The following is a 14,578-nucleotide window of genomic DNA, read 5'->3' as shown; positions in this document are numbered from 1 at the left end:
CCTTTGGAAGAATAGCCAATGCTCTTAACCTCTGAGCCATCTTTCTAGCCTTTGTTTTGTTTTGTTTTTGTTTTTTTGTTTTTGTTTTTTGTTTTCTCAAGACAGGGTTTCTCTGTGTACCCCTGGCTGTCCTGTGCTCACTTTTGTAGACTAGGCTGGCCTCGAACTCACAGAGATCTGCCTTTCTCTGCCTCCCGAGTGCTGGGATTAAAGGCGTGCACCACCACTCAGCATCTTGGGGTTTTGTTTTGTTGGTTTTTCGAGACAGGGTTTCTCTGTGTAGCCTTGACTGTCCTAGACTCACTTTGTAAACCAGGCTGGCCTCAAACTCAAAATGATCCACCTGCCTCTGCCTCCTGAGTGCTGGGGTTAAAGGTGTGCACCACCGCACCTGGCTAGCATCTTGTTTTTAAAGGGCTTTTTATAGCCTTATTATTATTTTTTTTAATCTCACACCACATTACTATGGCTACCTAATATTTTTCCTTTTATTTATTTATTTATTTAGTTATATATTATAATTTATTCATCATACATCCCAGTTGTTATCCCCTTACTTGTATCTTCCCCTTCCCACCCTCCCTCCCTCTTTCACCCTATTCCCCTCCCCTAGACCACTGACAGGAGGGGCCCTACTTTTAATTTCTGTGTTTTACAAAGTTCTGTGACAAAACGTCCTTGTAGTCCCTACTGCAGTGTCGTTACATCTTTAAAGCGTGTTTATTTTCTTTGAAAAGACTATAGCACCAAAGTCAAAGCTTGGTAAACAGTAGGTTGTAGTGACAGTTGACTTGTGACAGCTGTAGGTGGTGTCACCTAGGGGGATCTGTGGGATGGGAATGGGGTCTGTGAGCCCTGCAAGCCCAGCAGTCTGCACTGTGTTCTGTAGACAGGGATCTTTTATTGGGAAGCTTTCTTGGTTTGATTTGTTTTCTTTGTCTCATTTTGCTATAGATGACTCAGAAGGATATTACATTTGTTGCTGAGTTTCTCACTGAACATTTCAATGAGGTAAGAAATTTGTATTTCCATGGTTTTTGAGAATAATTTTGTTAACTCTCAGTAGTGGTAAGAGGTAATTGCATTTAATTCAGTGTGGTTGACAACCTCAGCAATTACTTTAAGAGAAACTATTGAGCTAGTCAGTGGCTGTACTTAGGAAACAGTCTGCTTCTCTTTGTAAGTGTCTCACAGTCTTTAAAAGAGTAGCTACAACAAAGCTTTCTTGTGTGGTTTGGTTTGGCTTAGGTTTTTGTTTTGGTTTGTTGTTTTTTTATGGTTCTGTTTTTTGAGACAGGGTTTCTCTGTGTAATAGCCCTGGTTTTCCTAGAACTCTCTTTGTAGACCAGCCTGGCCTTGAATTCATAGAGATCTGCATGCTTCTGCCTCCTGAGTGCTAAGATTAAAGGTGTGCGCCACCACACCTGGCTTGCTTTCTTTTTATTTTAAGTGTACTTTAGAACTGAACTGTGTTTATCCTCCAGGCTCCAGACCTTTATAATCGGAAAGGAAAATACTTCAATGTTGAAAGAGTGGGTCAGGTATGGACATTAGATTAAATTTGTTTGATTTTTAAGAACTAACTTTTAAGCTAAATAATATTTGTCTGAGAGGGAGTGTGCACACATAGGAAGAGCTGGGGCACATTGGAAGGATTGGAGGGAAAAAAGGGAAGGGGTGAAATATTATAATTAAAATAAGATTTTTAAAAACAGTATTAATCTGTACTTTCCAAAGTTTATAGTAACTTAATATCAAATATATTTCAGGTCTGACCAAAGATAAATGTTATTAAAGTATTTGACTCTGAACCCTTTTATATTATGAACAATTGTTGAGGATACCCAACATTTTAAGTCAAGTGTTATTGTTAGTGAAAAGTGTTTATTCATTCATTAATTAAAAATAATCTACTTGCCATTACATTTTAATGGAAAATGTCAGTGCCCTAGCATTGCTTTATATGCTGCCCAGTTAGAAAAAAATAGTTTAGATCTCCTGTTCACATCTGTGCTAAGTCTCTGATTTAATGTGCTGATTTGGGTAACACAGTGCAAGCATATTGGCACTCATGCCACTTGTTTTTGGAGAGGTTGGCAGTGTGATAGCGTTGTCAGGTGCTTGAGGATGTCTTTTGATACAATGCCAAACCCAACAAATGGTGGCTTCTTAGACGTTAGTTTTAGTGTGGAATTGGATCCTGTCAAGTACTGTTTCATTCATGCGTGGCTTTGTAAAATCTTGTTTTGGTATTTTTGCAAATACTGGTCCTGTGAGGTCCTAGATCTCTCAGGTGCTGATGTCTTACAGCAAGTCTCCGGGGGTTACATATCATTAGTCACCAGCCTCGTCAGAGAACTGTAGTACTGAGAAGCTGTCAGGTATAGCAGTGGCAGCTGCAGTTCCTTAACTTTTAATTCTTGCTTAAAGGTTTGTTTTTTTAGAGACAAGATCTCATAGAGCTTACCCTGCCTGCACTCATCCTGCTGGGATCTTAATTCTGTGCCATCACACCCAGCTGGAAGTTCAGATGTTATGTTGGCATGAAATACCTTCTGGTTGTTGTGCTCAGAGTGGCAGGCTTACTTTATTTTCCAGAAAATATCTTCCTAATACCTAAGATGAATTAATTTACAGTTTTTCCTCCAGTCACTTTTTAAAGTAAAAGTGCAATTCATATCTTACAAAGCATCTTGTCTAACTTAAAACTAAAACAGTTCCACAGGTGCCCCTCCTTAGGGTCATACTTTGGTGTGCAACAGAAGTGTTACGTGCCTTCTTCCCAGTTGTGTCACACAGAACATTAAAGATCTGTACTCAGAGGTTAAGATTTAATAAAATCAATGCTTTACAAGCTCTTCCAAGGATAAATAAAAGTATGAATATGTGGGGGCGGTAGCTGTGGTGAGTGCCTGTCTGATCTGGGCAACAGCCTTCATTCTTGGTGAAGACACTAGCCACCCTCCGCACCACCAGTACAAATGCCAAGACAACAAACAGGACACATGGTCTTGGGATTGGTACAAACCTCCTGTTGATCTGCTGGATCCCTGGAGGGTCTTGAGGACTCCCAGGGGTCTGTGGACACTCTGGGAACAGCTGCCCTAGAGGACATTGATAACTGGCACTTAACTCACAGCTATTTAAAATGTGCTCTTGGGAATGAAGCACAAACTTAGACTCGGTCTGTGATCTCTACACTAACATCATTCTGACCTTTCTAACATTTAGTTTATTTGCTTGACATTTAGCAAACTTTTGTCCCCTCGGTTTTTAAACAATGGACTTGCGGAGAATTTGGCAGTAAAGCACAGTAACACACTAAGTAGAAAAAGAAATGATTTGAAAACTTCATCCTTTACTGAATTTCAGTGGTCTACTCTTATTTGTAGTATTTGAAAGATGAAGATGATGACCTTGTATCACCCCCTAACACAGAAGGAAACCAGTGGTATGACTTCCTCCAAAACAGCAGCCACCTGAAAGGTACTCAGGAACTTGCTGGTGTTTGACTGGGACCAAGTTCTTAGTGCAGTCATTGACAGTTGAGCTGGAAACCTGCTGAATGTCCTTAACTCCTTTATGGGTGGCTTTTTATGTCCATTGACTTTAATTGGAGGGGTAGCAAAATGGTGTGGTACTCTCATGATGTATATAAAACATTGTGTGACACCAAGGAAGATGTTTTTCCTTTCATGACATCAGCCAGTCACAATTTCACCCGTGGGTTCTGGTGTTTGCTTTGTGTGACTCTACAGACCTCGAGCGAGTATCAAAAGTCTGAAAGAGTGAGGGCTCAATATCCCCACCAGACTGCCCTAAAAGGCCAGGCCTCACATAGCCAGTGCCTCTGCCTGGGGTTCCGGGGATTTCCATACCTTCCTTTTCTTCAGCTTGGAAGAACTCAGGTTTCCTAATTTGCTCACTAAAAAAGGCGTGGTGGCACACGCCTTTAATCCCAGCCCTCAGAGGCTGGTCGATCACTGTGAGTTTGAGGCCAGCCTACTCCAGGACAGCCAAGGCTACACAGAGAAACCCTGTCTTGGGAAAAAAAAAGAAAGAGAAAAACAACCCAGCTCAGGAGTAGCCAAGCAGGAGATGCATGGAGTACGTGTGGAGGAATGGAGAAAAGGCCAGAGTCCCAGGCTCTCGCAGCACTCTGTGTTCACCAGCCCATTGGCTCTTCAAGCCCCAGCACGTGGGTTTCTTTAATAGCAGTTTCATCACGTAGATATGATTGATTATGTCAGTGGCCAATGGGAATTAAAGTCAACTTGCACTGTACTCCCTGTCCACCAGGGGTGGCGGATAGAACTGGAGAGTGAGTGAGGCTTCTGATCTAAGGGCCCCTATTCTGAGGCCTTCCTCAGCCTTCCTATTGACTGGGAATTCCAAGGGTTAGAGGAGCTGTTCTAGGAGTGGGAGACAGAGACCATATGCCTTTTTCTCATACCATTCTCTGTTGTTTAACAGGCCAATGTTTAAAATACATTTCAGCCAGCATATCCAGGGTGTGAGGTGTTTTGTGTAGGGGACACCTGCTGCGCCGTGGAAGAACAGGGCTTCAGAGTCAGACTGTACTCACAGCTCTAGGAAGTAATCTTTATCCAGGGAGTTGTCTGAGCCTGCTAAGCCTGCTTTGTTTAATCTGTAAATTGGAGAATGTGATGCTTACTTCATACAGATATTGTAAGCAGCATTAGCAAGAGAAAAAGAACTTCACAGGGGTTGGGCTGATGCAAGCACCATTACTCATGTGTACAGACCCACACATGTACACTTAATTGAAAATAAACAGCAACAATAACAAAGAATTTTGCAGAGTAAGAAGGGGAAATGCTATTTCATACATCACTTTCTACTGACAGAGTTGCCTTTTTAAAAAGTAAAAGACAATTTGTAGAGTTGTTTCTGTTTTAATGCCATACTCTTCCAAGGCAATACTGGCTGCCTCTGGCCACTGCGCTGAACCAAAGAACAGAGCAGAGTGAGCTGTGCTTTACTGTGCACCTTAGGTTGCCTCTCTGCTCCCTCCTTATTAGACCAGCAGAAACGCAGTTGGGCTTGGGTGAGAGCAGCTGTCCTGTGGTGGGTGGTGATGGGCTGCAGGTGCTGCGGTCCTTCTGAGTCAGGTATGGAAAGGTACACTGGGCTGGTTCTAACAGGGTTTGCTCCTAATTATTGCTTTGCTATAGCCTATAGCTTGTTTTGGGTTTTGTTTGTGTTTTTCTTTGAAACTAGAAAGTCCTTTGCTGTTTCCTTATTACCCTCGGAAATCATTGCACTTTGTGAAAAGGCGGATGGAGAACATTATTGATCAGTGTTTGCAAAAGCCAGCAGTAAGTCTGAAAGAAATGCTTGTCTTTATGTGGAAGTGAGAAAAACTGCAGTATCTGGCCCACTTATGTAAATGACCCTTTAACTGTTTTTCATTATTAAAATGGGCAGTTTCTTAGAGTTCATCTTGTTAATTCCTTACACAAATTTTAAAAAGGGGCTGTTGAAAGTACTGGCATCTTTAGGAGTTTGTTCCAAGAAGAAGGCTTAGTTCTTTGATGTTTTAGTTCCAGAGCTGTTAGCCTTGTTCTCACTGCTGAATGATGAGTGTTGAAACTAGTGCGAGGTGGGTGCCTCTGCCTTACTCCATCTTAAACCTTGGAATTCTCTCTCTTCTCCTTCCCGTTCTGCCATCAAGGTTTCTTAGCTCAGAGCTTGATGGTAGGATGTTGCTTTAATAGTGACAGTTACATTTTCTGTAGTGTATCTCTGTATGTGAGTGCACGAATTCTGTCTTTCCTTCCCTCTTTTTGTTTATGTTGGGGGTGGGGTGGGATCAGGGTCAAACCCAGCATTTTGCGCTTACTGGATAGACGTTCTTACCATTGGGCTTCATCCCCACCCCTGGTAATTTGTTTTAAATTTTACTTTATATAGGATGTGATTGGAAGATCGATGAATCAAGCAATTTGCATTCCATTATATAGAGATGCTAGGAGGTAATTCTTTTTACCCGTTGTGTGCTGTAAGCTTAGCAATGATTATAAATTTTTCTCATTTTGTTTTTTTGTTGTTTTAGTGTGGATTCTGCACGTAGATTGCTAAAATTCCCATTTCTGTAAGTATTCTTCCCCAAGCTGTGTGAAAATACAATTGTGTTTTAACCTTAAGCAGCTTGATACCATCTCTTGACATTAAATTTTGTTCCTTAGGTGGAATAATAAAACTTCGAATCTACATTATCTTCTTTTTACTATTTTAGAAGATTCAGTTTATAAAATGTGCATTTTAAGGAGACATACTGATAGTTCCCAGTAAGTATTAATCTGAAGCTTTAATTGCAGAGATAAGACTGTGTGTGTGTGTGTGTGTGTGTGTGTGTGTGTGTGTGTGTGTGTTTGTTTATGTACATATGTGTTCAGATGCCTGAAGAGCATTGAATCCCCTGGAGCTGGAGTTGCAGCAGTTTTAATCTGCACAGCGTGGGTTTTGGGAGCTGAACTCTGCTCCCCTGGAAGAGCAACGGGTGCTCTTAACTGCAGAACCATCTCTCTAGCCTGTTCATGTTTTAGTGACGTTACCTCATGGCTTTACATTTGCCCCTTATCTGTTCTCAGTTGTAGTTTTCACATCATTAAGGTAATAATACTGATTTAGAAGCCTGTGTGGTTTCTTTTTCTAGATTATAGTGATGTATAGATATTATATGTTAACTTGTTTTTAGGGCCAGAAGAAAGGTTGACAGTGGACTCAGGAGTCTATCTTAAGAACTTTTAGACATTTAAAGCCATATTTTGGGTACATTTTTAAAAGGCTTTTATCTTGGTCTAATAATATTTTTCAGTAAATGGGAGGTCTGTCCACAGAAACTTACTTGAGATTCTAAAGAAAAGTCAAGTTCACAGTTCCATTAACATCCTTGTTTTGCTTTTCTAGACAGGGTTTCTCTGTGTGTAGCCCTGGCTGTCCTGGAACTGAGATCTCCCTGCCCCCTCCTCCTGAGTGGTGGGATTAAAGGCTCTTGGGCCTCTGTAACTGCCACCCCACCGGCTCCATTAGCATCATAAATGGTGTTAAATATACATTTGAAGGAAAGTTTTTGAGACTGGGATGTTGCTATAGAAACAGTTTGGCTTCCCTCATATCTTAATTAAGTAACTACTTTGTTTTTAGTTGTTATTTGTTTGTTTGTTAGTTTGCTTTGAGACATAGTTTACTATGTGGCTCTGGCTATCCTGGAACCCACTGTGTAGACCAGGCTGGCCTGGAAATCACATAGATGTACCTGTCTCTGCACCAACTTGCCCAGCAAGTATCTAACTACTTTGAGGACTATGAGATTTTTAAACCCAGACTATTTACCCTGTGCGTTTAGCCCAAATACCAGCGTTCTTTAGCAAGTGTGTAATGTTTTCTATCTGCTGACTGTGTTCTTTCAAGCATTTAGGTTACTGACTATCCAGTTTCCTCCATAAAGTTTTCTTTCTTCTTCTTCTTTCTTGAAGATCTGTAAGTAATGGACTGATCGGTATCAAATTTGGGAGCTTCACATACGCCACAACTGAGAAAGTCAGAAGAAGGTAAGGCTTGTGCCTGGATTCGGGGATAAGCACAGGCCCTAGGGTGGCGTGGGGGGACCTGCTTCCTAGTTATTGAGTAGGACGGTGTCAGGCTCAGATGGTAGAGCAGAAGTGTTCTCACTTCCAGCAGAGGACAGGGCTCATGTCTTAAACATAGAGGCTGTTTTACTTGGAACTGGTGAGAACTTGACTGCCCCATGGAAATTTGCATGCCCTTATGTTCTGTGCTGTCCTGGAATTCTTCAAAGCCAAGGAAGTGATGTGGCTCAGGAAGCAGATGCCCTGTGAGGCTGAAGTCTTTGTTACTGCCTAAAGCAGCAACAGTATGTAGTGCTGTTCATCTTTGGGTTTTCTTAGGGTGTAGAGGGGTACTAGCAACTAACCCAAGGCCCGAGGCCTTGTGGGAGTACTGGCTGTCTCTTCTCAATCTGTTTTCTTTATCCACTGTTTTAGTGGTACTTTGGAGATAGGCCTGTTTGTCACATGTGAAATCTTGTAAATTCAGAATATAACATGAAGTGTCACTCATGAAACCTTAGTAGACATAGCCTAGCCATTGATGTCCGGTGTGTTAGAAGTGTGAACCTACTTCACACACCTTTTTTCTTTTCTTGTGATTGCCTATTTTTAAGATTTAATTATATTGAGATTATTAGTAAAGAGGTAATTTAGTGATTTTTTTTTTAAATAGAAGCTAATAAGATCATCTGTCTTGTAGAGAATATCAGTGTCTTCCATTATTTTTGGCCTTGATGCCAGTGTGAGCTGCTCCCTGCATTGGCTTTTTAGTGCTTGTGGTCATTTGGATCTAACAGAACATTTTGGTTCTAGCACTTACAGTTGTCTAGACGCCCAGTTTTACGATGATGAAACTGTGACAGTCATCCTTAAAGACTACATGGGACGAGAAGGAAGAGACAGGATTTTGGTTCAGTTGCCATTGTCATTAGTGTATAACAGTGAAGATTCTGCAGAGTATCAGTTCACCGGGACTTACTCAACAAGGTAACTGACTCAGTAGGAGATTGTCAGCCTCGAACAAGAAACTTTTCTGTTGTCCTGCCCCACTCTCCCTCCCCTCTTCTTGACAGCCTTGCCTTACGTGGATATACATATATAAGATATATATCACTGTGCTAGCTAACAGTTGATTCTCTGTGTGTGTGTGTGTGTGTGTGTGTGTGTGTGTGTGTGTGTGTGTTTGGGTCTTTTTGTTTTGTTTTGAGACAGTCTTGCTATACAGACCAGGCTGGTCTTGAACTCATAAAGGCACACCTGCCTCTGGGATTAAAGGTGTGTGTACTACCATGCTTAGAAACTATATTTAATATGCATCAAAGATTATTATTATTTTAGATAGACATGCCAGATAATAGATGTTTAGTTAGTAGGAGTAACTATTGAGGCAGCTGAGTGGAAATATTACTACTTTATGTTTTTTGTCTTTGTTTTTCTGTATTGTTGTTTGTTGTACTAAAAATTGAACCCTAGAGTTTTCACATCCTAAGAAAGTGCCCTTCTGGATAGGCTGTGGTCATATGGTGGGGAAAGAGGTCCCCTTCCGTCAGCGGTCTAGGGGAGGAGAATAGGGCGGAAGAGGGGGGTCGGAATGGGAAGACACAAGCAAAGAGATACAATTGGGGTATAATCTGAATAATCTGAATAAATTAAAAATTTTAAAAAGAAAGTGGTCTGTTGTGCTGCTATACTATAACCTTTTTTTTTTAAAGACATAGTCTAATTGTGTACCTTTTGACTAGCCTGGAACTCCTAGGTAGACTAGGCTGTCCTGGAACTAATGGGGCTCTGCCTGCCTCTGTCTCCTGAGCACTAAAGGCCTGTGCCAGCTCTCCCAGCCGCTTTATTTGAGACAGGCTCACTAACTTGCCCATGCTGGTCCTAGACTCACTCTTTAGCCTAGTAATTTGTGATCCTCTTGCCTCACAGGTTTTCACAGGTTTCAAATTGCTGGGATTATAGACCTGTGTGCTACAGTTCACTCATTGTTTTAATGCAGACTTCAGTAACTTTCCTGTACCTTTGGTTAAAGAGAAGGGTTCTTAGGAATGGGTGGCTTTATTCCATTTTCAAACTCATAGTTAGCTGTAGGTTTTTTTTTTTTTAAGATTTATTTATTTATTATGTATACAGTGTTCTGCCTGCATGTGTGCCTGCCTGCCAGAAAAGGACATCAGATCTCATTATAGATGGTCAAGAGACACCATGTGGTTGCTGGGAATTGAACGCAGGACCTCTGGAAAAGCAGTCAGCGCTCCTAACCTCTGAGCCATCTCTCCAGCCCCCTTAACTGTAGTTTTTAGTGGAATTTAATTTAGAGTTTTATTTAGTGTTTTCCAGAATTAGGGCTTTATTGTTCATTTGGAGAGTATATGACCTATTCTAAGAGGTTAGTTGACTCTGACTTTTAAGTAACTAGGTCTCTCTAATTGTAAAATGCATTTATTTTCTTTCTTTGAGAGAAAGTCAAACCTTCACTAGTGTGATATTCTGTGTGTTTGGTACTGCAGTGTTTCTACAAACTATCTTATCACAACTGTTCTGTGGTGGCTGCTAGAATTCCACTGAGAACGGGAGTGTGATGCATCTCCCCTGATAATCCAGGGCGGAGGGATCCCCTTTTGACTCCTGGGTGTTTTTCTGTAGGCTCGATGAACAGGGCAGCATTATTCCCACACGCACCATGCACTTCGAGAAGCACTGGAGGCTCCTGGAAAGCATGAAAGCACAGTATGTTGCGGGGAATGGCCTCCGAAAGGTGTCCTGTGTGGTAAGTATTGCAGACAACGCAGATGGAACCTGGCTTCTGTGGAGCCCTCAGGAGCTGTCTAGTATACAAGGCCTTTCCTTGTGCCACTTTATGAGTCATAGTTTCTGTTAATTATAAGCATGTAGTAGCTTTGACTGTATTTGATTCTTGTTCTGAGAAAGCTTACTAAATAGGTAAAAATAACTCTGGATTGAGTTAATCTTATGAATTGTCTTACCCAGAGGTCATTTTACATAAGGTGAAAGCTGAGTTGAGTGGTTCGTAGTAAGTGATTAGGACTGTAGCTCCTGTGAAGCTATCCTTGGATTTAACCTCCTGAATTTAATTCCTTAGCACATAGTGTCTTTGTTGAGCCATTCATTTAAACAGTATTCATCTGGCTTTGTTTACATTAGTTAAGCTCAAACCTCCGGCATGTGAGGGTGTTTGAAATGGACATCGATGATGAATGGGAACTTGATGAGTCTTCAGATGACGATGAGGAAGCTGGTGGGAAGCCCGTGAAGATCAAGGAGGAAGTGTTGTCAGAGACAGAGGCTAACCAAGATGCTGCTGCCCTAGACCCAGACATAGTCATCAAAGTGGAGAAATTGGACCCTGAGTTGGACTCATGACCCAGTTTGATAGCATGTGTTACTGTGGCAAAAAGACATAGTTGGTGGACTAAGATGGTTTGGGTCACATTGAATTACCTGTTTATCAAATAAATAAATGGTAATTTTTTTTTTCATACTCTGTTGTATCCTCTTGAGGAGCATCACTGTGGTAGACTCCTTTTTTTTTTTTTTGCAGAGATTTCTTTCTCACACTGTGCAGAGCTAATGTTTAAAGAAGGCACATATTTCATCTGAAGAAAAAGGCAAGTCATTTTTGTCAAAAGGTATCCTCATTATTCCTGTGTGAGGGAGCAATTACATTTGAACAGTCAGGGCACATATTCCTGAAATCTCAGCACTTTAGGAGCTGGAGCAGAAGGCTGGAGAAAGTTCAAGGTGAGCATGAACTAAATTTAAATAGCCATGTATCCCTATATTTTGGTACATTTCCTGTATTTTCTTTAAATATTTATTTTTGCTATTATTAATTACTTGTCTGTGTGTATGAGCCGTCAGAGAGGTGTCAGATCCCCAAGTAGGAGTTTCAGGCAGTTGTGAGCATGGTGCTGAGAACTGAGCCCGGCCCTCTCGAAGAGCAGCGAGCACCTTTAGTTGCAGAACCATCTCTCTAGCCCCTGCATTTCATATTTTAAAAACTAGGCCTAGCTTTTATCTTCCCTTTCTAAAGTTTTAGGTTTCTGGGATACTTGGAAAATTTTAAAGTAAATTATGTTAATTTACTCTAATGCTAAGCCAAAAGATAAGTCTTGTCTTATAATTTAAAATAGCAAAACACTGCTTGATGGCCATGTGACTATCTTTCTTGGCTATGTCCCTGTATGTGTACTCTAGTGTTAAGATGTATCTTTCTCCCTGTGTAGATTTGGTCACAGACACACAAACCAGCTGTTTGGCCATCAGGAACACGAGATGTGTGGATCAATTACACTTAAACTGGCTTTAATGAAAATGATCTCCTGAGCCAGCCAGTGGTGGCACACGCCTTTAATCCTAGCACTCAGGAGGCAGAGGCAGACGGATCTCTATGAGTTCGAGGCCAGCCTGGTCTACAGAGTGATTCCAGAACAGCCAAGGCTACGCAGAGAAACCTTGTCTCTAAACGCTTTGGGAAAAAGAAAAAAAAAAGGAAATGAGCTCTTGTTCACTTCCCAATGCTCATGCCTACAGTAGAATTGTATTCTCACATGGCTTTTATAGAAATTCCAGTGGGTATATGAATTCTAACATAGGTCACTGATGAATGAAAGGACTGCTTTTTTAAAGCTTTGAATATCTAGAGGCAGGAAGATGTATGAATAACCAGGCGAGCGGGTAGCTGTAGGGTTGCTATGTAGTTTAATAGGTAGGTGGCTAGCTCACCACCCCAATTAGTGAATACAGCTGCAAACCCATGGTTTCTACTCTTAGCCCACACACTCAGCATATAAGGGTCAGGCACAGGGCTGCAACCATGATAAATTCCATCTCTTAAGGTTGAAAACTACGGTCTTTAAAAGTTGTTTTTTAGAAATTAAATTTTGTAGCTATAAGAATGTGAACTCTCTTACAGACACTGGAAATTATTTTTCATTCTTAAGAAATGCTCCTAACTGCAAGTTAATTACACATGCAAGATGCTCACACACCTATAAATCTGTTTAAATGATGAAAGCATAATTGTACCTCAACTCTCTTTATGCATGGCGGCGTGCAGAAATGAATCCCTTAGGGCCCCATTTCAGTGCTAACAAGATTACGTTCCACTGAGAAGTGGAAGCCGACTCGGATACGTATGGTCATGCTGGTGATAAGCATTACAGTTCATAAATGTCACCTTTCCTCTGGTGTGTGCAGTCAAACCGAACTTGGCGCCCCAAGACACAAGGTGTAATGTGTACATATTGTTGTACGGATGATAAATCTGCCCCACAACAAGACTTGAGAAGAAACTAGTGTTTATTGGCTTGTTACGTTTTCCGTGCTAACATGAGGGGGCAGGCATACTGTTTGCTGGGCCCGCCATCAAATTTACAAAGTTCACCTATTCTCTAAGACTGAACACTTGAGGGACAATTTTTCTTCATTTCTGCATTCCTGACTCTGTTAGTGAGGGAGCATTATTGTTCCGTTCCGTTGGGTTTCTTTCCACAATTTAGATGGTAAAACTGGGTACTTGGGAGTTAAATGAGATGAGTGGGCAGTTGCTATAAACCACACTCCACTGCAGACATTTCAGGAAAGCTGTAAAACTTGTAACAGCTCAGGTGCCTCCTTTCTCCTTTTCTCTACTTGCTTTGCCCACTTGTGACAGGAAAGGGTGTGAGGGGTCAAGTGTATATACAAAGCAGTCCCTTCTCACAGAGATAGGTAGGGTCAGCATCTCCACATGTCTGGATAGCTAAGGGCTGGGCTGCCCGCCACTGCTCTGTGGCCCCATATAATACAGGATCCTCCTCTGCAAGAGCTGAAGGCACCATCAGAGCCGGTGAGGACACCCAGCTGACTGGTTGATAGATTCCATCAGGCTAGAGAAATCAGGCATGCTAAATGCTGCTGGGAAATAGAGAAAGGTAAGGTCAAAGTGAGCTCTTCCCCCAGAAAAGCTGTACGTAAATGGTGACATGGCCGTCACATCTGCAGGAGTATTGGGCTGTGCATAGATTTGTGGTGAGGGAACAGGATCACAGGCAGGCAGCTTTTGCTAAGGGAGGCAGAAAGGAGACTGGTGACTGGAGTTGAACGTGGTATTAGGGAGCATTTTCTTAAAAGACAGATGATGCTAAGGCATATTTATCCATCAATAGACAATATTCTCCAAATGGAGTGTGGACATTCTAGAGAAAAAGGAATGTGTGAGTGAAATCCTTGACTTGGAAGGAAGGGTTAAGACTGACAATGATGGGGCCAGCCTCATGGCCAAGTAAGAGGTCTCTTCCTCCCGACAGGAAGGGCTTGTGGGCACAGGTGCTGGCAGGTGACTCTAGAATGGCAAGGACAGTTCTTTTATGAAATAGAAAATACAGTCTCGTTGGGGAGTTGTTGTATAGCACTGTCCTTAGAGGCAGATTCAAAAGTTCAGCTGTGCCCATTGCAACAGATCCTCTCCACTGTTGACTGTTAGCTTTCCTGAATAGGAGGCAGTGGAGATGGTCCTGGGACCTTCACCTGGTATGCAGCCATGCCTCCCAACAAGTTGTACATGTGTCTGCCCTAATAGCACAAGGGTTTTTTTGTTTGTTTGTTTGTTTGTTTGTTTGTTTGTTTGTTTTTAAAGCACAAGATCTTGAGGGGTTAAGAGTATATAAGCTAGGAAGACTAGGTCAGGGAGGCTCCAGCTGTGCAGCACGGGGAAGTCAGCAATGCTGGGAAATCTTTCTCAGTGGCTGCTTTGAGGGTCACCTACACCCCTCACCCACTCTCTATAAATAAGCTGAAGAAACTCATCAGTTCCACAGATGGAACTTCCGTAAAACCTGACCTTAGTTCGTCATTGGGACCTTAGGAGAGGAAAGGCAGATGCTCCATAATCCCCCCCCCCCCCCGTGCCCCACCTCCCTACAGGGCAAGAGTGGGGAGGACAGGTGTGAAGGTCACGGTAGAATGGTAATGTAAATTCA

General features: G+C 41.9%; 1 protein-coding gene across 1 annotated transcript in view; it reads left to right on the top strand.

Annotated features, from left to right (window-relative positions):
* The window catches only part of ANAPC4 (anaphase promoting complex subunit 4), a 30,489-nt gene extending 19,392 nt beyond the window's left edge, over nucleotides 1–11,097 (top strand). Inside the window, exons 19-29 of the mRNA XM_084799532.1 lie at nucleotides 955–1,011; nucleotides 1,485–1,541; nucleotides 3,393–3,486; nucleotides 5,242–5,339; nucleotides 5,935–5,996; nucleotides 6,077–6,115; nucleotides 6,210–6,311; nucleotides 7,503–7,577; nucleotides 8,409–8,582; nucleotides 10,242–10,365; nucleotides 10,761–11,097. Coding sequence (XP_084655658.1) covers nucleotides 955–1,011; nucleotides 1,485–1,541; nucleotides 3,393–3,486; nucleotides 5,242–5,339; nucleotides 5,935–5,996; nucleotides 6,077–6,115; nucleotides 6,210–6,311; nucleotides 7,503–7,577; nucleotides 8,409–8,582; nucleotides 10,242–10,365; nucleotides 10,761–10,979 — 1,101 coding nt within the window. The 3' untranslated portion in view covers nucleotides 10,980–11,097. The remainder of the gene's footprint in view (nucleotides 1–954; nucleotides 1,012–1,484; nucleotides 1,542–3,392; nucleotides 3,487–5,241; nucleotides 5,340–5,934; nucleotides 5,997–6,076; nucleotides 6,116–6,209; nucleotides 6,312–7,502; nucleotides 7,578–8,408; nucleotides 8,583–10,241; nucleotides 10,366–10,760) is intronic.
* Nucleotides 11,098–14,578: the final 3,481 nt, after the last annotated feature.

This window comes from Acomys minous (genome assembly GCF_964271855.1).
Source record: "Acomys minous genome assembly, chromosome: 10".
In the NCBI taxonomy this organism is placed as follows: domain Eukaryota; kingdom Metazoa; phylum Chordata; class Mammalia; order Rodentia; family Muridae; genus Acomys; species Acomys minous.
Note: the sequence above shows the minus strand (reverse complement) of the source record. Positions and strands in the feature narration are given on the sequence as shown.